Source organism: Centruroides vittatus, unplaced genomic scaffold (assembly GCF_030686945.1).
Source record: "Centruroides vittatus isolate TY-2023 unplaced genomic scaffold, ASM3068694v2 contig_3146, whole genome shotgun sequence".
Taxonomy (NCBI): Eukaryota; Metazoa; Arthropoda; class Arachnida; order Scorpiones; family Buthidae; genus Centruroides; species Centruroides vittatus.
Window position 1 is genome coordinate 133,782 of NW_027122026.1, and position 23,798 is coordinate 157,579.

At 27.0% G+C, this 23,798-nt stretch overlaps 1 protein-coding gene across 3 annotated transcripts in view; it reads right to left on the reverse strand.

The window, feature by feature from the left end:
• LOC136973337 (transmembrane protein 8B-like) overlaps positions 1-23,798 on the reverse strand; it is a 75,932-nt gene that overhangs the window by 17,365 nt on the left and 34,769 nt on the right. For 2 of the 3 annotated variants that reach the window (XM_067268071.1, XM_067268072.1), the window contains 7 exons: positions 13,674-13,878; positions 12,101-12,225; positions 11,695-11,963; positions 6,845-7,218; positions 6,535-6,755; positions 2,313-2,461; positions 358-536 (listed from right to left, as the gene is read on the reverse strand). In XM_067268071.1, coding sequence (XP_067124172.1) covers positions 358-536; positions 2,313-2,461; positions 6,535-6,755; positions 6,845-7,218; positions 11,695-11,963; positions 12,101-12,225; positions 13,674-13,878 — 1,522 coding nt within the window. The remainder of the gene's footprint in view (positions 1-357; positions 537-2,312; positions 2,462-6,534; positions 6,756-6,844; positions 7,219-11,694; positions 11,964-12,100; positions 12,226-13,673; positions 13,879-23,798) is intronic. The other variant, XM_067268070.1, reaches the window with a different exon arrangement.

Genomic DNA, 23,798 nt, shown 5'->3' on the forward strand with positions numbered 1-23,798 from the left:
TTTATTTTGCAATTATTAAATAACTTAGAACTAATAAATTTCTTCAATAAATTTATCTACTATGAAACATTTTAACCCTGTCTGCTCTATAACCTTTTGTATTCACAATGGAATGACCAAATGATGAGAAGGAGAGCCCAACATATCTGAACCAAACCACCCATGAAAAATTTAAATACTATCAACTATTTTCAGTCTATGATATGTTAGCTAATTGATTCACATAATAAAATATTCCAAATTTATAATTAAAAATATAATTACACTAAATAAGTATACAATTAAAAACTATTTACACTATACAAAATAAAAACATTTCTGATTTTACTTTAAAATTTATATACAAGTTTAACTTACAGTAGAAAACAACATGCTTGTTGCATAAATGGAAGCTTCTGTAAAATAATGACGATAAAGAGCTAAAACGATGACAGGTAAAAAGAAAATGTTGCTCAACGTAAGCAGTAGTACAGAAACAAGAAGATCAGCATTAGAAAATGCTTTTGTACCATCTGTACAGCCCCAGCCTCTCCAACCTAACAGAAAAAAATTAAAAAACTTTACAATTACGTTAAATATTTTTAAATTCTCTAATTTTGTAAATATTTATTCATTGTTCATTTTTTTTTTCATAAATACCACATAATATTGTAAACTGGATAATTCTAAATTCACTAGTTCACTAGCATACTAAAATTCCAGCATAATATAAAAAAACAGAAAATTCCAGCAGAAAAAACATTTAATTGCAAATGCTTTCAATCTTGTTTAAAGGCCATTTCAGGCTACATACTGTAGATTCAAATTAACAAACTGCTTAATACAGTAGAGCATCGTTTATCTGAAAACCGGTCAACTGAAACGTCGGTTAACTGAACACTTTCCAGTCAGACTGTGTCGTGCTGAATCAAACGTTTTTGATGCTAGATTAACTTCTAAAGTATAATTTTTCTGTTTTTATATTTTTCAATATATTTATTTTGTTTGTACAAAATAAAGAAATAATTTTTAACGATACGATAGCCTCGATGATTATTATAAAAATTTTCGTTAGGCTTAAAATCAATGAAAATTCAACACGAAGTGATACGCAACGGAGAAAAATTTCAACATTGGATAGGTTAATATATTTTTTCGTACATAATTGGTTATCCGAAAAATCAGTTATCTGAACAACTCCAGTCCTCCAATCCCCAATTGATTCAAATAAATGATGCTCTACTGTAGCTTCATTAGAACATAAAGAGTTTGAATCCAGTCAAAAGTTACAATGTTCCACAAATAATAGGCACAAAAAACCTTACACATGCTGTTTCTAGCAATCAAATTAATAAGCACAAACGTACATAGGCTCAAGCAACAGATCGCTTACCAAAAGGATAGCTGAGCATAGGTACGACGCGTGCAACAAAAAAAAAAAATTCAATTCCACCCTAGCCCAGTTTGCAAGTGAACCCAGTATAACGGCCAAATGGCAAGATGCTAGGATTACCGGTTCCTATACTTGACTCTAGCAAACTTAGAACAATCGAAGCCATAGAAATCTTTACTGAGTCCCTCAAAGGAAACTGTATTAACAGCAGGGACGCAGACTCGCTCTCCCCTGCCTGGCAGTCACTCCTTGATAACCCCCTTAATTAAATAGGCCGATCCACCCTCTCCTTGTCCATTTCGTTCTCTAGTGCATTTTCTAAATTTATCAGGTTTCTTTTTCCGCTTTTCACAATTCGCATATCTTCGACAATCGTTCACGCAGCTTGGCTAATCTTAAAGTATTTTCCAAGGTCAGTTTCGTTTAAACCTTTTTTGCTGTGACGTCTCTTGTTAGAGGAAACCCCTCATAAACAATGACGTCATGTAAACATTTACTATCCGACTTTCCAACCGACCTCAGTGCACCTGAAGAAGGCCTTTCAAAACGGCCGAAAACGTTTGTGCTTATTAATTTGATTGCTAGAAACAGCGTGTGTAAGGTTTTTGTGCCTACGATTTTAAATTAGTTCTAGCTTTGTGTGCAGAGATTAGTTCCACAAATAAATAAATAAATATAAATATAAATTTATTTATTTTATATTTCATTAATTTATTGGCTATTTTCTAAATGATGTACATTTTAAATGTTCTACTTATGGAAAATTGTAACTTTTGATTAGTTTTGAATTCTATAACATGTTCTACTAAAAGCCATTCAGTAATTTGAGTCTACAGTATGTACCATAAAGATGGCCTTTAAACAAAATTGAAAACATTTGTGATTAAGTGCTTTTCTGCTGAAATTTTATAGTATAATATGCTAGTGAATTCATAAATACCTGCAACACAATGACAGGAACTATATATCAAACCTCCACTGCTGTAAATGTGACAGTTTCCATGTTTTCCACATTCATTTAAATTACAAGGTGTTGATTTAATATTCAAAAAAACTGAAACATTGCTGTTATCGCATGGCACAACAGTACTGAAATATAAAATAATTTTAATTTATACATTATAAATGTTATAAATGATATTACATATTTTAACACAAATGAAAGTTTAAAGAAAACAAAATAAGAATGAAAATAAATAAACTTAGCACTTCAATAATTTATAATTAAAGTGCATTTAAATTAAATATATTATCAAGTAGAGATGAATTGCATAGACAATTTCCTATAAAATAATAGCAAAATCTCTTAATTATGAAAAAATGATGTAGTGATCTATCACTTAATGTAACCGTATTTCTCTCCGCATTACAGATGATAGACTTTTTTTTTGTTGGGTTGTATATTTTGTATAATTCGTATAATTTTGTATAATTTGTTTTTGTATTCGCGTCCGTTTTTGTTTGTGTCGAGTGTTCACCTTTTGTGTAAACTCACGAGTCTCTCATTGGTTATGTGAAAGTTGACGTATGCAAGTTATGACATCAACAATGATATAAAAGGGAGGAGCTTCACTGGAGACGACACCTTTTTGTTGGCCTTCGGACTGAACTCGTCGGAGATCGTCGTGTATGATAAGAAGAAGATTGGAGGCCGTTTGAATGTGTGAAGCAATCCGCTTTCATCCAAGGCCTGCCTGAAGACACGTGTATGAATTGGGTATTTATTAACTACAAAAGGACACATGTAAGACTGTTTTGTTAAGGTTTTCGATTTGTGGTGTTATAAAAAATTTTGTTACCCCGCAGAGAGGTAATAGAATAGTTTGTAAATTTATGTTCATGTTATCTAGAGTTTTGTATGTATATAAATAAGCCTGTAGGGTCCAGGAATAAATCTTTGTTAATACCTCACTGTATGAGAAAGTGTGAAGTCCTTTGTTTTTCTTTATATTGTATCGCCTGTTTCCCAACCGTGTACCCTGTATACCCAAGTATATCAGGATCGTAACAATGAGAAGAAACAATGCACAAAATGAACTTGAGGTAAGCACCAATAAAGATAAAATATGTAACATCACTAAAATAAACAGCAATATAATAAAAAATTTGATATGAACAAGTCAACTTTTTTTCTTTCAGTAACTATATTTAATGCTTAGACAAGTGTTTTCAGGCAGATGTACAGTACAGCCCAGCTTCAGGCCTAGGTTTATCAAAATGTATAATTGCATTCTAATTTTGGAACACTTAGTTCCAAAAATATAACTGATAGAAGAAAAAGGCTATCTATAATGTTGAGCATTTCCATTTGAATTTTTGTTGAGCATTTGAATTTTTCAGTTTATGATAAAAGAATGTGTAAAATACAATCTATTGAGTGGCCCAAACATCACTTAACTGAGATATATTTTAAAATAATTTCAATAATGCTTAAAATTAATTTGGAATTGCTATGATTTAGTTGTTTTCTTGGAAACAACTCAATTACAAATAACATGAAGCTGTTCCAAAACCTATCTTAACAGTTCTTAAAATAACTTAATATATATTTTAGTTTACTGATATTTGGTCCATTACATATTTATAATTTATTCATAGAAATATTGATCAATAAATCAGTAAAATAATTACTTTTCTTCTTAGAATTAAGTTAATATTAATATTAGAGTTCATATGCATAATATTGAAGAGAATATCAACAGATAGTTATTCAATATTATGCATATGAATTTATTTATAACTGACTAATTAACTTGATTACTTTATTCAAATTAATTTGGTCACTATATTTATTTATATCACTAGCTGACCCGGCCACGCGTTGCTGTGGCTCAAAATGTATCTATTATAAATGTATAACACTTCCCCCATGGGGGGGAATTTCAAAAAATCCCTTCTTAGTGTACATTCTCTTGACGTACCCTATTAAAACGCAATCAAAAACGCATCTAAAATAGTATAATAAAAGCCGAGTTCTTCACAGTAAGCCTTAATCCCGTCGCTTTTCCCGCTGGGGAATATCGAAAAATCCCTTTTTAGTGTATATTCTGTTGACGTAACCTATTAAAACGCAATTAAAAACGCAAAAAACCGCATGTAAAATAGTATAATAGAAGCCGAGTTCTTCACGGTAAGCCTTAATCCCGTCCATCTCCCCCCACTGGGGGGAATTTCGACATGTATATTATATAAAAACACGTGCTTATTCGAATGCAACGTTGTGTCAAAATTTCAAAGGAATCGGTAGGAACAAATGAACGTTATATTTTTTATTTATATAGATAGAAGATAGAAAATGATCTGCTTCAGTCCATTCTCACAGAAAAGCAGAATGCCTGACAGAAAAGCAAACTTAGGTCGTCGGAAGTTAGCGCCATCTGTTGGACATAAAAGCCTTAATCCATATATAAATATATTTTTGAAAGGGGGAAATGGTGTAGGGGTATGAAAAATAGATAGTAGCCGATTCTCAGACCTACTGAATATGCATATGAAATTTGGTAAAAATCGGTAAAGCCGTTTCGGAGGAGTAAGGTAACTAACATTGTGACACGAGAATTTTATATATAAGATTTATAGTATATTTTGTATTAATATACTAAAAATATTGTTGAAGATTAACATTTAAAATTGAATGTACTAAGCAGTGCATTCAAAAATGTAAATACAATAAAAATACTGCACATACTTTCATATTAATGTCTACTGAATTTTAAACATTGAGATCTTTCATACATTGAATTATTAGTCTTTCTAAATATTAAATTCAGTATTCTGGAATAAATAATAATTACAATTGTTTATAATATTGTAGTATATGTTGTAGTATATATGTTGTATGTGCCTATAGTTACCACATTAATTAATTTAGTTCTTCTTGTATGCTATCCATGACTCCTTTCCCCCCTCATCTTTTTGTGCTCCTGAAACTGGCTTAAGAGAAAGTCTGAAGAGCAAAGAAAGTGGAAGGGGATGGACTCACAACAACCATGCACTTCAAATTTGACTGTTAGAGAGCCAAAGGGTATAAAAGTAAAGAAACCAGAAAGAAACATCTTTTTCCGTAAGTTTGACCTCTAGAAAGAACCAGTGGATAACATTGTAAAAACAGTTTTTAGTAACAAGGAACATAATCTACTTCTATTTAGGAAGATTTTGTGTAAAGATATAAAACTGACTGAGATCGTCAATGTAAGGTATGTCTACAAATATACCAAGACTGGTTGGATTGAAAATTTGTGATGTGTCATCAAATAACAAAGGATGAAGCTACAAGTCTCAAGATGTAATGGCAATCACACAGTAATGCTTTGTCACTTGACAGTTCACTGAACTTTTTACGTTATGTTTGGACTACCCTATTTAATATCTCTTGTTCTCTTTCTTTAATATTCTAACTTCTGTTACTTTTAAGTTATAAATCAGAAACCGCACACCGGGTTGTATAACATAAATTCTACCTACTTGAACCTGTAACTGGTGCATATGAAGTTTTAGAAGAATAAACTTCTTACGCACCAGTTACAGGTTCAAGTAGGTAGAATTTACTTTTAAGTTAGTCTATAAAGTGAAAGAATTGTCATGTCACCACACTATCTTTTGTATTTGTTATACATGTAGGGAATTCTCACATCATTGCATTATCTACTGTATCCATTATACATATTGTAGCATTATTTATAGATACATAATCAAACGGGGCTTGAACCCTGAATCTCTACTTCAGGTTGAGGGTTCAAGCCTTGCCCCAGGTCAGTTCTTTTCTTCTAGATGATTCTAAATTATTTAATAAATTATTTAAATTATAATTATTAATTTACATAAGAGAAGGTGCCTACTGTCTACCTCTAAAAGCAAATTACTTAGTATTAATCATTAAAATAGCAGAATAATAGTCCAATTATTTAAGGTGATCATTAGGTTATATATCAAGCTTTGGGATGTTTGATATACTTATAGTTGCATTATTTATAAATAAAATCTTACTTTGTCATAACCTAATATATATGTCCATTACTCTGCTTAAATCATGGTACTACCATTAAATAATATATACTGGTATTAAAATATTACAGACAGATTCAAATCTATTATATCTAATAATGTATATACTAATGTAAATAATTTTATTTTTAATAATGAAATAAAATAACTGATTATACCTGTTAAAATCATCATCTTGAACATAACAACGAGGAAAAAGACTAATATACCAAGTACCAATTTCGGGGAATGGTATTAACATGGTTGCAATCCGATTATCCCGTGAGCTAGTATTAACTTGTAAAGACATGGCAGAGAGACAACTTCCATTTTCATTAAATATTGGTCTAATACCAAATTGTATGCATATTTCTATAGTCATATTAGTTGTCATATTCTGCTGAAAATAAAATAAAAATAATAAATTAAATTTGTTTACAAAATAAAAAAAAAGGAACAAAAAGTAGAATAATATATAATTATACATACATTCATTGAAGGAAAAATTACTTCTATAGCCAAGGTGCCTCCAATATCGATCACAGTTTCAATTGGAAATTTTGTGAATGTTGGAATGAATGTTGAGACATTCATAAAATATGATAAATTGTCATTATATAAAACTACATATTGAAAACTGAAATGATTTGGCTCTGTTTCTCTTGTTAAGGTCACTTGAGGCCAGCATGACAATAAAAATTCTTGAGCTTTGTTATGTTCATAGAAAAAATAATGCGGCTCATAAAGTATGTTAGAATGATTAAAAGATGAAAAAATAGTTTTATTTTCTTCTGGTAATTCTGTTGTTGGTGCTAGTTCTGAAGCTACATCACTTATTTCTTTTAATAATCTTGATTCACAGGCTAGAAAAAAAAAATATTTTTGATTAATTTTAGTTTACAGTATATTTTATTTTTAAGAAAAAAAAAATTATATTAGACATATTCTCTGACTCCACTTTCATTTAGAATTTGAGTCTCTATGACCTTTCTTCAAGAAGTGAATTGATACGTACAGACTGTCAAGTTTTTAATGCTTTAGGGACAAAGAACTAGATTTTATCACTTTAGTATAACACTTTTATTTAACACACGTCTTCTTTTACACACAAAAGAAAAAGGGGTCAGCTACAACAAAGGGTTCTGTTTTTTATACATAGAACCAGAGTGCCATCTGTGGGGAAATACCCACAACACAAATAGCAGAATTAAAGAACATTAAAATTACCTAGATCACAACAGTAACAATGATAATAATAACAGTAGCAACAACAACAATGATAATAACAACAGTAGCAACAACAACAATAATAATTATTATCCCCCTTTTTTTACTATCTTAACACAGACAACCAAGCCTAAATTATACAAGTTCTAGCCGGATAGTTAATCTGACCTCATCATTTAAACAATTTAATTATTTACTCTTCAAAGTCTTTCAGGTTCTTCAGTACACAGTTTAGAAAATTCACAAAATCTTACAAATGGTTCTGAAGAACCTGAAGTACATTAAAAACATCAATTCAGCTATTTAAGTTAAATTGATTTTTTTAAGAAAGGCTGCAGCAGCTCAATTTTTAAAAGAAATTCTATTTTAAATAAAAAGTTTAAATAACTGTTGTGAAATTTAACATTCTAATAATTCTTCTAACTAAGAACTATATCGTAATTTATAAAAATAAGTAATTAAATTTGATTATGTTTAAAGTGTCTTCTTAATTCAATAAAACATCATTTAATAAATTTCAAGAGTTAATGGATTGATCTCTCTAGACTAGATTCTTTCACAATTTTTATACTAATTCTGTAAAATCCTAGAAATTTAGCAAAGGATTGTTACTCGTAAAAATAATTGCTTATTTTTTCTATTAATTTTTATTAACTTTATGAAAAATTTTTAAATAAAATCATTCATAAGTCTCCACTCCAAAAACTGGTTATTTTTTTAATAAAAACACTCACTCAAACACCAACACCAATTTAATATTACAATAATATTTACTGATATAAATATTTTTATCAATTTAAAATGAACATCCTCAGGTAAGTTACAATGAATGTAAAATTAGAATAAAAATTACAAAACTGAACATCAACTAAATTCAAAAATGAAACACTTCCTGACTGCAGAAGTCCACAATGTGCTGTACAGTACTATACTCCTGCAGTCATTGGTAAAAATGTAAAATTACTGTAATGATGTAAAATTGTAATAAAATGTAAAATTACAATATCTTTTAATAAGAGTAAGGTGTAAATATTAAAATAATGATATAGATCAAAAGTTCTATAAGAGGGAATCAGAGTCATTAAAGTTAACTGCCTTACAGTTCTTGATTGTCTTGTATATTGATAACAAGAATGTTATTATCCTGAAGTACATAATTTCCAAATATCAATTATTTATCTTGTATACTTAAAATATAAAATTAAATATATCAATGGTGTGGTTTATCTTTTTAAAATTTTTTAAAGAAATATTAAAACTTTAAGATTATAAAAACAATAAATAACCGTTGTTTTTTACATCTATAACCATATTTAATCAGAGACAAAGCCACTACACAACTTTGTATTCATTTTGTCTCTGATTAAATATGGTTATAGATGTAAAAAACAATGGTTATTTATTGTTTTTATAACCATAAAGTTTTAATATATTTTTTAAAAATTTTTAAATCAATTATTATTTTTAATTAGTTTTTAAATTCCTGATAGAATATTCATATTTGAAAAAGTTACATTTGAAATTAGATTTTTGAATAATTTTATTTATATAACAAAATTCTAACTGGAGTAGAAAATATTAAAAAGAACCTTTTGAATTTTAACAAATACTTAAGTAAAATGAGCATTTTTTACTTTATAAAATGGCTTTAAAAAAAAGCTGGAAGTATTCGTTTAATTAAATTTCTGTTGAAATTCTAAAGTTCTTTTAATTTTATCTATACTATCTAAATTAATTAATCAAATTTTTTAATGAAAGAATTAATCTTATTTTTTAAAAATGCTATCATCAAATGATTATTTATTTTAATTTTAATAATAAATTATAAAAATTGCTATATACTTTTTAAATACTATAGAAATTACTTTTCAATTAATTATTAACATATAAAAAAAAATACCTAAAAAATATATATTAACCTAAGCATTTTCAAACATTAGCTTGAGCTTCAGAAGATATATTCAGATTAAAATAAAATTATTTTTATTCTTCAGTGCTATACTGTAATTTAATACTTTATGAACTAAATTAAATTGAACCCTTTAAATAAATCACTCTTCAATTAAAAGTTTAAAAAAATAGCTTATTTATAGAAGAATATTACATTAAAATTACACATTCTTTGTATATCCAGTTACACTTGATAAAAGGAAACAAACATGAATTATGAATGTGTAAAAAAAAATCAGTCAATAAATGCAAGAATTCACTCATTAATCTGTTACCTACTTAAGACAGAAAACAACTTATATATAATGTATATGTAGGTGTAGGTGAATGTGCATATTTTATGTCTGGATATACACACAAATGTGAAACAAACAGAACTAGAATATCAAAAGAATAGATCAAACTAAATATTTTATCATATTATGCATATATTATATATGAAGAAATAGTAATAAAAAGCAAACATCTAAAGATTACCATATCAGATTTCATATGATAAGCTTGAGATTTTTGTTTTTCATTGTCAGTTATTCATGCATTTTAAAAATAAATATACAAATTTTTCAATTTTTCTTTTGATTTTTGTTATTTAATTTGCTTAATATCTGTGACTGAATTTTTACAAATTTGTCAGAAATTTTAGAACTTTATCAAGACAATTTTCAAAATTATAATTCTTCTGTAATCATATATGATCTCCCTGTCCATAAAATTAAAAAAAAAAAAAAACATTTTATTATTAAAAATAAGTATGAATATAAATGAAGACAGTTCGAGAAAATAACGACTAAATCATTTCATCTATCTATCTAAATTCTAATAATTGAGTGGAATTTGATTGAGAAATGATTTAAATACTTTTAATTATTAACTATTTAATAATTAGATCATCATGAATGATTTTATACCATACATTTTAATAAATAATAGATCTGTATATTTTTTCTCCATCAGATTGAATAAAATTTTGCTATGTAATTAACAAAGCGTGTATGTATTATTTTGACATTAATTTTAATTTCTAATCTATTCTAATTTTGTGTTTCATAATTTTTTAAAATAAATCTAATTGATAAGTTCAGTAAAAAAGGTTTACTTTCTTATATAAAAATCTTATCCGTGACTAAAAACATACTATTGTAAAAAATGATTGCTCAGAATACTTTATCAACTGAGCTACACCTGACTTGAACTTCAGAGAAAACAAATAGTAGTCAGGAAAAAATACTACATGAAATTGCAATTGAAGAAAGAGTACAGCAGTACATTTATATAAGGAAGTAGTATATTTACTCTGCTACTTTAAGAGAAGTCTATAAATTGTTAATTCTTATATCACTTCACTGATTTACAATTATATCATAAAAACTTTTATAATTTCAATATTTTTCTAATTATAAAATAAAAAATTAGAATACTTAATCATCAAATCAATCATATATTAAATATATTGTCTTTTATTTATATTTTACAATTATAATATTGTAAAATTGTTTAATTTTATAAATATATAGCTTTGATGATACAATGTTATAAATATTGAATTCCCAGTAGAAGGTAGGGTTAAATGGACAGAATCAAATAAATGAAAATTTATGATAGAATAGAATGTTGTAATAGAGTATAATAGCAATATAATATTGTTAGACAATCAAAGAAAACTTTTAAATTGTAATAGCTCAATAAGCTGTTATTTACACACAATTATAACTTCTCTCTACAAGTATTTTATGAATTATCATTTAAGATTTTTATTTGCAAATAAAATAAATATGAAAACTTTCATTAATACTTTTTATTTTATTTTTCATTATTAAAATCTATAATTTATCGATAAATTTTCTTTAATTCATGTTAGGTTTTTCATTTTTTGAATCATTTAAAATCAAAAATTATTTTGAACAGTGGCCCTGGATGAATGCCAGAACATACAGGAAAAACATCAATAGCAAATTTTACTTTTTTTGGAATGTTATTTGGCACAGAAAATAGTATAATTTTAAATGAAGTAATTACTTATAAAACAGCATAAAATAGCTTATTAGTTGCACTATATAGTGTATTTCCTCTTGTCTTAAAAATTAATTTATTAGTGATTTTTATTTTAAATATATATAAATTTTAGAAGCTGAACAAATAATACAAGTAAAGATTCATCTTACCTGTTAATGCTACTTCTAGGGTAAAATTAACAGTCTCATTAAACAATGGATGTACTAATATATAATTAAAATTTTCTTCAGCAGGTATAATATTGGCACTACATAGTTTTACTGTACTACAATTCACAGAAAAACTATTCAGTGTTGTATTTTCTGCTGAAGGAAGCGCAAATGGACGTGCTAAGAGCATCACTGGACAGTTGTCTAAACTGGAACTACAGTCTTTTATAACAATACTAGTAGACCAAGTATTAAATCCAGCATAAAATCTAAAAATAAATTAATTTATTGTTAACATAACATAATAAATTTAAAGTTTTCAACTGATAATTTACTTTAGAAATATGTTATTTCTGAAAAACAAAAATCTGTAAGTAGAAATATATAATACAGCAAAAATATTTACTTATAAAATGTAGGTTTTGAAATCTCTTGATAGAGTTCTTCATTTGAAACTACATTAATTACAGAATTTTCTATATTTACTCGTAATAATGATGCTAACCATGCTTGACAAGGCCTATAAAGTCCCTATGATAAAGAACAAAATTAATGTTAAAAATATTGTAAGTAAAATTGAAATAAAATTAAAATTATAGTAAATTGTTGTACAAATGTATAATTTCTATAATTAAAGTTTATCAACTCAAATTACAAATAAATTTATTTGTGGCAAATGCTTAAGAAATTAACAATTAAAGATTATAAAATCTCCGATTGTTAAATTCTTCAGTCTAGGTTATGTTATAAGTAATCAAACTAATCAAAGATCATTTTTATTACTTATTACACAAACTATTGCTGAAGAAGAATACATTCAAGTGAAATATGAGATTAGAAAAAAGTCGCCATTGAATAATGTTACAGGCTGAATAAATACCAATGTTTATTGTATATAACAAATGCTAAAAATTCATAAAAACGTTTGCACTTTGTGTATAGTTTTCTTGCTGGTTTGTTAGGTTTTTGCAGCGTTTATTTTTGTCTAATATTAACCAGTCGTAAAGTAGCAGTTGTTAACTTCATAAAAAATCTTTAAGTTTCCAATATAGAATAATTCACTTATCTGTCCTAACTTAATTGGTTTAGACAAATACTTAAATTATTGTGTATTGGAAACTTTACTGATTTAAGTTTAGAAATTTTCAGCATTTATTTAATAATAAATTGATGTCTTATTATTATAAAAATAAGTTGCAATGTGAAGTTAAGTTATTAAAATTAATTCAATTATAATAAGAATTACAAAATTTAAGGATATACTAGCATATTACAATTTTCGAATTAAAGAATACAGATTTTTATAGATGAAATATACACTCAAACCTCTTTTTGTGCGGTCTATTTTTGTGCGATTTATTTTTGTGCGATTTGTTTTGTGTGATTTTTTGTGTGCGGTATATGAATTTTAATCAAATTGGTATACTGCACAAAAATAATTGCACAAAACACATTGCACGTATAAAAAATCGCACAAAAATAGACCGCACAGAAAGAGGTTTGAGTGTACATAATTAAATTTATATAAATGAAAATTATATTAAACATTAGCTTATTATTAACCAGATTATATCAAGTTACTATTGATTATAAGTTTTGTTATGACTAGAATAATTTGGCATTGTAGATAGGTGTGTCATTATTCATTGTTAATATTAATCTCAATTATTTAATCATTAATAAACTATTTAGTCAATCAATAGCAAACTGAATTTGATGTATCATTAATGACACATCAAATTCAGTTTGCTATTGACTGACTATTTATCACTAAATGATATTTATTTAATGATATTAAGATATTATCTCCAATAAAATTACAAATGTACATTATATACATATATAATGTGTGTGTCTGTGCACAAGAGTGGTGAATGAGGGTGTGCACACGTAAAATGCCATTTTATATTGGATATATATAATTATTTAAAAAATAAATTATCCACAACATATAATTATTATGTATAAAAAAAGATAACCTTTTGTTTTATTTGCTGAGAGCTGTCATTAATAAAAGCTGCTGCAAACCAATCTCCAGGCCAAGGTGTTGAAATATTAAGAAAAGTGGAAATCTTATTAGTTTCCATAGTCACAGAATATTGAAACAACTGATTCAAAACAAATTTATCAGGGAAAGTTGAATTATCTGGATTGATCACAGGAAAACTTCCATATCTTAAGTAACTGAAAATAAATGTAATGATTTTTAAATATAGGAAAACAAAAAATTTATCCAGAAATATATCTTAATAAATGCTACAATTTTATAACTGCAAAACTATAAACTGTAAAGCATACTGTATTTTACAGCATATAAGATGCACCTCCATTTCAGAATATTTAGAAAAAAAGTATTGTATTTAAGCCATACAGTCCGTTTAGCACTCAGGCCCAAATTTTTTTATTGTATTCTAGTTAAAGTAAAATTAGAATGCACACTTTTATTTAAGTCATAATTAAGAAAAAAAAAAAATTTAAAAAGAAGATATTCACAATTAAATTTACCATTAAAATATTCAACATAAATACATGCAAAAGTTGCTCAGCTATATCAAAAACGAATAATACAAATAATAATGTGCTTAATTAAACAATAACTTTTTATTTGAGAGTTGGGCTAGGTAGAAGTTATTAAAGACCATTTGGGGAATTCCTTAGCCTATGGGAGATCACTACTTCATTTATATATGGCCCACCAATGGCCAGGCAGTTCCATTCCTTAAACGCTGGGAGTTTGGTCATGGGTTTGTGCCTCGCCTGGATGGACTAGCCACTTGGTTTTCCAGGTTTTCTCCATGTCTGTAACACCTGAATAACCCATAAAAAGACCTCCGGGAAAGCATCCCTCTAGGCAGATCACCCAAGTGTTGTGTTGCCGTAACTTAATAAACAAACAAACTTCACTTATAAGATGTAGGGTGTTTTTTTTTAGCCTTTTTTCTGGACAAAAGTTGTGTCTTTTACGTCATATGGTATTTCTATTACAGTTTCTTACATTACATTATTATATATAATATGTAATAATATATTTATAATAGTCATTATATAGTAATATATATGGTAAAATATGTATTTAATCATAAAAAAATTGATTTTTTTGCTTTTATTTTATATTTATAAATTTATAAGATTTTGCAATTTGATAATTTGTTTTCTTTTATTTCAAAAACTGTAACCCATTATTTAGAAATGATTTAATGTAAATAAAATATTTTAAAATATAATATAGATGAATTAACATTTTTTATTGTCATACAAATTTTTATTTACAAATTTCTTTATACACATTAATTTAAATATAAATTAATTTCTAATATGTCTTCCATTTATAATTAATTAATTCTAATGAAAGTTAATGAAGACTTATTATTCTTTCCCTCTATCAATTTTCTCATCTTTTACAATTTATTTTAATTAATTATAAAGTTTAACTTATTTATTTAAGAAAAATCAATTATAATAATTTGCAATTTGTTCTAATTATAATCAATTGATATATTTCTTTTTTGCTTTAAGGAAAGTTATTACAATTTATAGATACTCAAATCAGAAAAAAAAATTTATTTATTAAATTTGAATATAATTTAAATAAAAACAACTTTTGTAAAAAAAAAAAATAATAATAATAATTTCTTAAGAGAAAACGAATTTCAAGCAAGAAAATTGTTCATATGATATATATAGATGAATAATTAAAATAACAAAACTTAAAGACATATTTATTAATTATTAGCGAGGTTGAGGCCGAAGTTTTCAACGCAAAAATGTGTACATTGGATGTTCGGCACTGTTTTCCCGTAAGCTTAGAAGCTTGGCAGTGGTGTTTGGAAAGTCAGTGGAATCATGCTTGACATTCCAAAGGCCATTGCCAAACTTCCAGGCTTACAGGAAAGCGACGCCAAACGTCCGACATACACGTTTTCGCGTTGAAAACTTCAGCCTCAACCTCGCTATTAATATTTGAAACTTCTAAATTAATAAATTAGTAAGCTGCCGTAGTAATAAATAAAATCAGAGTTTATTTAATCAACAGGATTCTCGGTTAAGTGTTCAGCATACCGTAATTTATACTGCAAGTAAAAGAAAAAAAACATTAAAAATTCATATAAATACATATTAATTATTTTTGTTTTAATAAGAAAGTTATAAAATTATTCTTAAGTTTTTTCAAAATCAAAATCATACAGTTATAATAAACTGTAAAATAATATAAAAATATATGTAAATAGTGCATTTATCTAACTATTTCTGATTTTAACTAGCTGATTTCAGGAAAAAATTTGAGCATGTACTTGTGTTTGACTGTATCAATATTTGCTTTAAGTCGATTTTTATTTGTAGTTTTTATTTACATCAGTTACATTGTGAGCATTAATTTTTATTGTAATTGTTTTCAAATGTAAATTGTAATCTATTTGTATTGTATTGTAGTAAAAGTCAGTTTCAAAATTCAGCCAAAAAATTAATTTGTTGGAACATTCTTATTTTTGTTCAATTTTTAAAACTTCAATGTATAGTTTTACATTATTTTATTATCAGTTTTCATTAAAACATTATTTTCATCATTATAACGATGTGATTTTAGTAATTTGTGTAACATGCATTTAGAACTTTATTTAGTTAACTAAAAAAGTCTCCATTTGTTGAACGAGTGAATTATAACAATACGCAAATATATTAAATAATTTATTCTATTATGTATAGATCAAAGTTATATTACTAATTATTGTGAAAATTATCAGGTTAGATAATTAATTTAGCCTAGTGAATTTAATTAATGATTACATAATATTCGTAGCATAAGTCTATGACTATAGCGTCTAACTATACAGTAATACCAAAATACATTAATCATGATTTTAATAATTTAATCATTAAAATTACCAAAAGACAACCAAGCTCGCTTCATTAATAAATTTATTAGTGCAAAACATTAGTTACAGATATTGCATAAGCTTGAAATTTGCAAAATTATTAACATATCACTAATTTATGTAACCATAAACTATATATAAATAATTACTCTATCCTATATTTTCTTATACTAGTAAGCATGCAGTGCAATCACATCACTAACGTATACATGATATACTGTATTGTCTATACTAAATTCCTTTTAAGTTACAATGTAAAAATGTACAATGTGTTTTTGTTACATATAGTATATTTATATTCCTATAAAATTTATAATATTTAATATAATAATATATTTATACAAATATTTAAAAATCAGTACGTGTTTAAGTTAGTGAAATTGATTGGATATGTGTGATATGTATATTAGGGAAAAATGTATATAATACAAAAATTTTAATTAAAACATTTAAAAAAAGTTAAGAAAGTAAATTTTGAAAGGCATGATAGAATTGTGTCATAATGGTACCACAGATGCGCTGCCATTATTATCATCCAAAATTGGAATAATTTTCATTTCAAACAACTTTAAATACAAAAGTAATTAGTAAAATACGAAATAAACATATAACTATCAAAATATATGCATATTATGACAAATTATTAAATAAAAAGTGTTGTAAGTACTTTAAATGATGGATTAAGTCTTCAAAATGAGAGAGAAAAAATAATGGCAGCACTTCCAGTTTGCTGAATTGTCAAGTTAGTTTTGTATGATAAGCAGAATATAGATCACATGCCACAGATGAAACTCTGAATCTGATTGAGACTATAACAACTTGCAATATTGTTTATTCCAAATACAAAAAATATATGAAAATAGTTAAACATTCAACTACAACATTAATAAAATTAATTATTACTGTTTATAATACAAATATTTATTTATTATGAAACTGAGAAGAGACTCTCAGATAAGATAACACTACTTCTATGAGATTGTTCAAAGCAGCTTTGGAGGAACTTTCCAAAAATCTTGATTAAAAATATGGAAGGATCAGAATAAATGGTAAAAGACATACCAAATTTGTTGATGATGCAGTTGCAGAAAACATTCTTTATATAGAAACTAAAATAAAAGAGCTAAATGATGCCTAAAATAAAGGCAGACTAAAAATAATGACTAATAAACACATATTGATAAAAGCAATCAAAATATTAAACAAAGAAATAGAAAGAGTAGAAAATTATACTAATTCAGATTAATAAATATGAAAAATGACTGAGACAAAGAAATTAAAAGGAAATACCAAGATCTAAATCACTACATAATATAAAACATCCACAAGATCCGAATTATCGGGCTAGAGTTGGCTATAATAAATAAATAATTAATAAGACAATTTGGCACTAGAAATCTAGTGCCAAATTGTCTTATTAATTATTTATTTATTATAGCCAACTCTAGCCCGATAATTCGGCTCTTGTGGATGTATAGCTTTGTAATGGGTTAGTTGTTATTTATTTATATAATATAAAACATTTTTAAATTCTTGTTCCTGGTTAAACACTTTTTGAGATGTCTTCATCTCATCATACCTTTAAATTTTAGCACTAAAAAGGAACCAATTCAATTTAAATGGCATTCCATGTTCTGACTGTTGCAGTGTTTGAAAAGAAATCAATCTTTTGACGAGATGAAGACATTTCAAAAAGTGTTTTAATCCGAAACTTAAAAGGGACTCCTATATTTACATAACAATTGGTATTTCAACATATAGAGTTGATGATATCAAGAAAAGAAATTAAAAACATTTAACTTGGCTGATTAGCATATGGTAAATAAGGGAAAATATTTAATGATGATAAAATAAGTCTAAAAGAAAAAAGACTGAAAACAGTAACTAATATCATAATTCATATCAAGCTTTCTAAAAGGAGATGGCTGGAGAAACTTTAGACAGAAGATAGACAATGATGATAATAGAATAGAGACCTATGGACAGTGAGGACAGGAGGAAAAAACTAAATAAAAGATGGAGGGATGAAATCTGATGATTTGTAGGAGTACGGTGAATAAATATGACAGTTATGTGACATATCTGGATAAATCAAGAGGAGACCTTTATATAGCAGTCTACAAAATAGAACTAACTAAAGTTGACAAAGAAGAATATTGTAAGATTGACAAAATTTGTCACAAAATATATATTTTTTTAAAATGATTATTATTACAAATATTATAAGAATTCAATAGATTTTTAGGACCAGAAAACAGAATTAACAATTTTTAATATACATTCTTTTAATAATGTATAATAATAAAAATAAATGATTTATTATTGCTTGTAAATAAATATAATATGCTATAACATTAAAAATTTAACTGCAAGCACATTCATCTTTTTTTTTTAAAATATCGGCTTGAACATGATAATTTAAATCAAAAAATATTAATATCTTGCCATTTTTAATTAAATAAGATTGAAACCACAAAATATCTGATTGAATTTTATTTACATTACAAGATAAATGAATTACTAATACAAAAGAATGTAATACAATAAACTGTTTTGAAATTTTATATGTTTATAAACCAAGTCCTGTTTGGATAGTCTCAAAACAATAGTAGTTTCAAGTTATGAAACTATCCAAAACAGGATTTGGTTTGTACGTATAACATAAGAAACCACTAAAATATCAGTTTATCATTATTGTTTGTACAACTTCATTTTAATAATTTTGAAGTTAGAATTTCACTTCTGAAATTTCATGATCTGTTTTGGGAATAAACTGATAATATAACTGATGAATTAAATTAATTATTTGTTTGTTTCCTGACGGTGGACATAGAATTTCTCAAAAAGTATTTAAAATTAAATGATTATTTTTATTCAAGAACATAATACAGTATGTACAAATAATTATCATTTTAATAGAAAAATTATTTCAACTTTTCAAACCAGACAATTAAAATATGATTATTAAGCTACATGACTTTATCTGTATCTGTTTGATTGTTACTGATTTAATTTCTATGAAAGGTAAGTGTGCAGTCAAGAGAATGGATAGGGCAGGCAGAGCAGATAGTGAAAAAAAATAGACCTGTATTATAAATTATGAGTCTGCATACACTAGATGGGTGGATGGACAGAGAGGATTAGTCACATTGGAGAAAATCCATCTCACATTCTCAAGACGACAATATTTCTGCCCACTTGCCTCAAACTGTCAAGGTTATTAAGGCCAGATGTCCAGCTGACAAAACCTTCTGTGCCCCCATTGTTAACAGAAATTGCTTTTTTAAGGGGATCATTGTCATTTATGCCCATTTCTTTTATTCGTTTTACTTTTTATTAGTGTATTTATTAGTTGAAAAAATGATTTCAACTAATGCAGGCAACTTTAATTTCTCTAGGGCAGCGGTTCCCAACCTTTATTTTACCGGGGACCACTTTGATTTCATTGTTGTTAGCAGGGACCACAAGGTTTAAAAAAAATTAACTGTATTAATCTAAAAATAAACTTTAATCAAAACTTTTAACATAAGTAATCGTTAAACTCAAGAGTAACATGCTTTAACAGTACGATTAGAATAGAAAACATGATATTTTTAGTAAAAATTAAATTCAGTTTGTATCAATGTGAGAATAATAATTTAGAATGAATAAAAGTTTTAAATCTTTCACAGACCATATTTTAGCTCTTGCGGACCACTGGTGGTCCACGGACCACTGGTTGGGAACCGCTGCTCTAGGGCAATACTATGAAAAATTATGTAATTTATAACATCCTGTTTTAATAATAGACAGCATACTATCATTAATTCTTTGTGGACCTTATTCATACCAAAAAAAATGTCCCACTTGAATACTTTCAATCTTTCTTTTGCTCTAAACTTTACTTGATCCACACTAAAATGTGACAAAGTATAAGCACCTAACTGCAATTCTGTCCACTCTGTCCACTCAGCCCATCCACACAATTGTGCATTTACGTTGCCCTGACACTTAATTAGAAACAAACGAAGAGAATGCAGAAGTTAATTATTTTTAAGTCATATTTTGATTTGTAACCATTTGATGCAAACATGTGTAATATGTAAATGATGTAACAACACAAAATTAAATGAATTTACAAGATTCCATTGTTATGGTTTCACTTACAATGTCACTATGGCTTTAATTACAGTAATAACTAATGCAGAATAGCAACAATATCTACCAAGTAATAAAATATTTAGAAGCATATTGATATTTTTAAATGTTACTATTTGCAGTAGTACTAATACTAAATAAATAATCAATGTAGAGACTTATGTCATTTGTTTCTCTATTTGTTGCTATGAAAAATCCTTAGTTAATAATTTAAAGCCAAGTGTAAAAATATATGTGGATTCTGATTTAGAATTCTGTTTCAGTTCCTCAAATGTGTTTTATTAGTTTTTCCTTACTAATTTAATTAATGATGTAACTTATTCTATAGTGTATATTATATTGTAAAAAATTAATCTTAGCTGTCAAGTCCTTTTTTCTTTTATATTTCAATTAACAGACTAGTTAATAAAAACTGATTTTAATATTTTTAAATTTTTTAAATTTATCTCATAAATGATTAGGAAATAGAACATATTTTATGGAAAAATCAAATAAGCCTATCATCTAAAGATTTACTAATAAAACAGTAAATATTTATTAATGTAAATATCATGATATATCATGATAATATCATGATAAATATAATGATAAATTTTTATTCTTGTTCCATGAAATGAAAATACAAGAAATTCAGTACTAACAAAAATAACTTAAGATATTTTTACATTGAAAAATACTATTAAGACTTCTAAGTCTTAATTTTAATATTTTTCAGATTTTCTAGAAGAGTCTGCAATAAGAGAAGATTATATATAATTTTTTCTTAATTGAACAAGATAACAGATTAATAGATGCAATATAGATTTGTATGCTGCATAATGATAAAATGTAAACAGTTTACAAAATCCGAATTACATAATGCACCTTTAGCAGTGAGATTTTTAAAAAAGAACCCTAACATTTTTGATCTAATTAATGGGCTATCCTCAGGTACGACAGTCAAAAGAAATTGTCTTTCAACTTATTATAATATATATAATATATAAATATATAAAATATACATACACACACAAATTTTTAAACAGAATATATAATGTATGAAATATTTAAATATAGTGGATGATCAGTTAATGAACATAATCCGTTCCAAGACTTTGTTCACTATCCGAATTGTTCGTTAATCGATTATCGATTTACCATAGGTTTTTATGGGAATTTGATTAATTCGTTCTGGAAACTACAAAAACTAAAAAATATATACTTTCTTACTACATTTATTTATGTGTAATTGTAAGATTTATTCTCTAAACCCAAAGTTGAGTTAACATTAATTCGACGTGTACTACAAGATTTTCTCGGTTTTCGTGACAATTATTTTCTCCTGATATGCGTAAGTTACATACAATTAATATATCTACCAAATATGATTTACAATTAATTGGATGGACGAGTCCTTCTAGAAGCTTTGTTCCTAGTGCTCGTTCACTCTCGATCTCGATCGCTGATAACCTTCCCTTTTCCTTGACTTTGTTGTTCGTCCAGCTCGGTCCCCTGATGGAAAGAAAAACTCCTCTCTCTGTTGGCCTTTCCACCTTTTATGTTCTCCTGTTCCCCCCGCGGGGTTCATTGCCCCCTCTGGGTCTAATGGATGATGGAACATTCGGGAATGCATCAAACAAAGGGCATTGTGTCTGGGATAGGGAGAAACATGACGAGCGATTGTCACTAATAAAAATACATATATACACAGTCTTGCACTTTTATTAGTCATGTTTTTTCTGTTTGTGGGGGTTAAAGAATCTGTCTAATGTCAACTGCTTTTCTCTCTTCAGGATTTTTCGGAAGTAATTAATAGCATTGTAACTGTATAGATCCCCAAGCCTATTAACCTCAACCTGGTTTGGATGCCATTCTAAGACCATTGTTCTGACATCCTCCCACTTCTTCAAAAGATTTTTAATAGCAGATATTGGCATTAATCCTCTTTTTTCAGAAGAAAACATATCTCGCTGAGTTTCTTGGTGTTCTTCTGTCGTCAGATCCATTTCAGGTTCCATTATGAGCTCTTCAATGTTCTTTATTTCTCAGATGTGATTTATGTTACTCCTTAAACTGCTTGAGTCTTCTTGATTATACTGTATCTTTCTTAGATAAGATTGAACTGCAACCTACTGTAGACTTGTTCAAGCCATACTGCCCAGCAACATCAGACATCGTCTGCCCACTCTCTACCTTTGCTATTATACTCTCACCTTTTAAAAATAAAAACGGATGCAAAACTTAACGAGTGCCTGCCAGACAGTCTCGAAAATACTATAAAAAAATTATTTCTGTAAGAAAAATAAAAGGCTCAAATTATAAGGGAAAGTTTCAAAGTTTGAAGGAATACTATCCGATCAGTATATACCGGATTGAGCATCGATGCCAATGTCTCCCACACACTGAAAAGTTTTGAAGTGTTGCCTGAAGACAAGGGAAGACCAATCAGTATTCACTATTTTACATCGCTTCTTGTGTTTGTTCTGTGAGGTGTTTGTTGTCCAAACATAAAAACTTTCACAAAAGTGTTCAACAATTTGTTTGTAGTCCAAACTATTCGTTAACCAATCACCAACTGTATTTATTACTATAGGATTACACTTTCATCAGTAATGGTAGCATTATTACATCAAGATAAAATATTGAAATTTTAAGTAAACAATAGTCAAAATAATATTAAATTTCTTATCAAAATATAACAGAATATCAAAATATTAAATAGCGATAAGCTGAACAGTTCTACATATAAATTGATGACATTCAATTTGGCTGACGAGTTTTCTTTCCAGCCGATATTTGCTAATTTGCCAATTTTTATATTTGGCATTTGAAATGCTGTATTATTCAATCTACATTGCTGCAGTTTTAATGCAATGTTATAGTTTTAATAATTTTCAGAACAGTTACAATTACTATTAGAATTATGTTAGCTGTAATATGCAGTATATTATGCTATATTACAATTTAGATAATATATGATAATTTAATGTGATACAACAATTTTAAAACACAATCTGAAATCCAAACTTCCTGATTATTAAATCATAAAAATAATTAGTTATTTGTATTTTTGACCGACTACAGGATTGAGCTTTAGTTGCATTTATGTATATT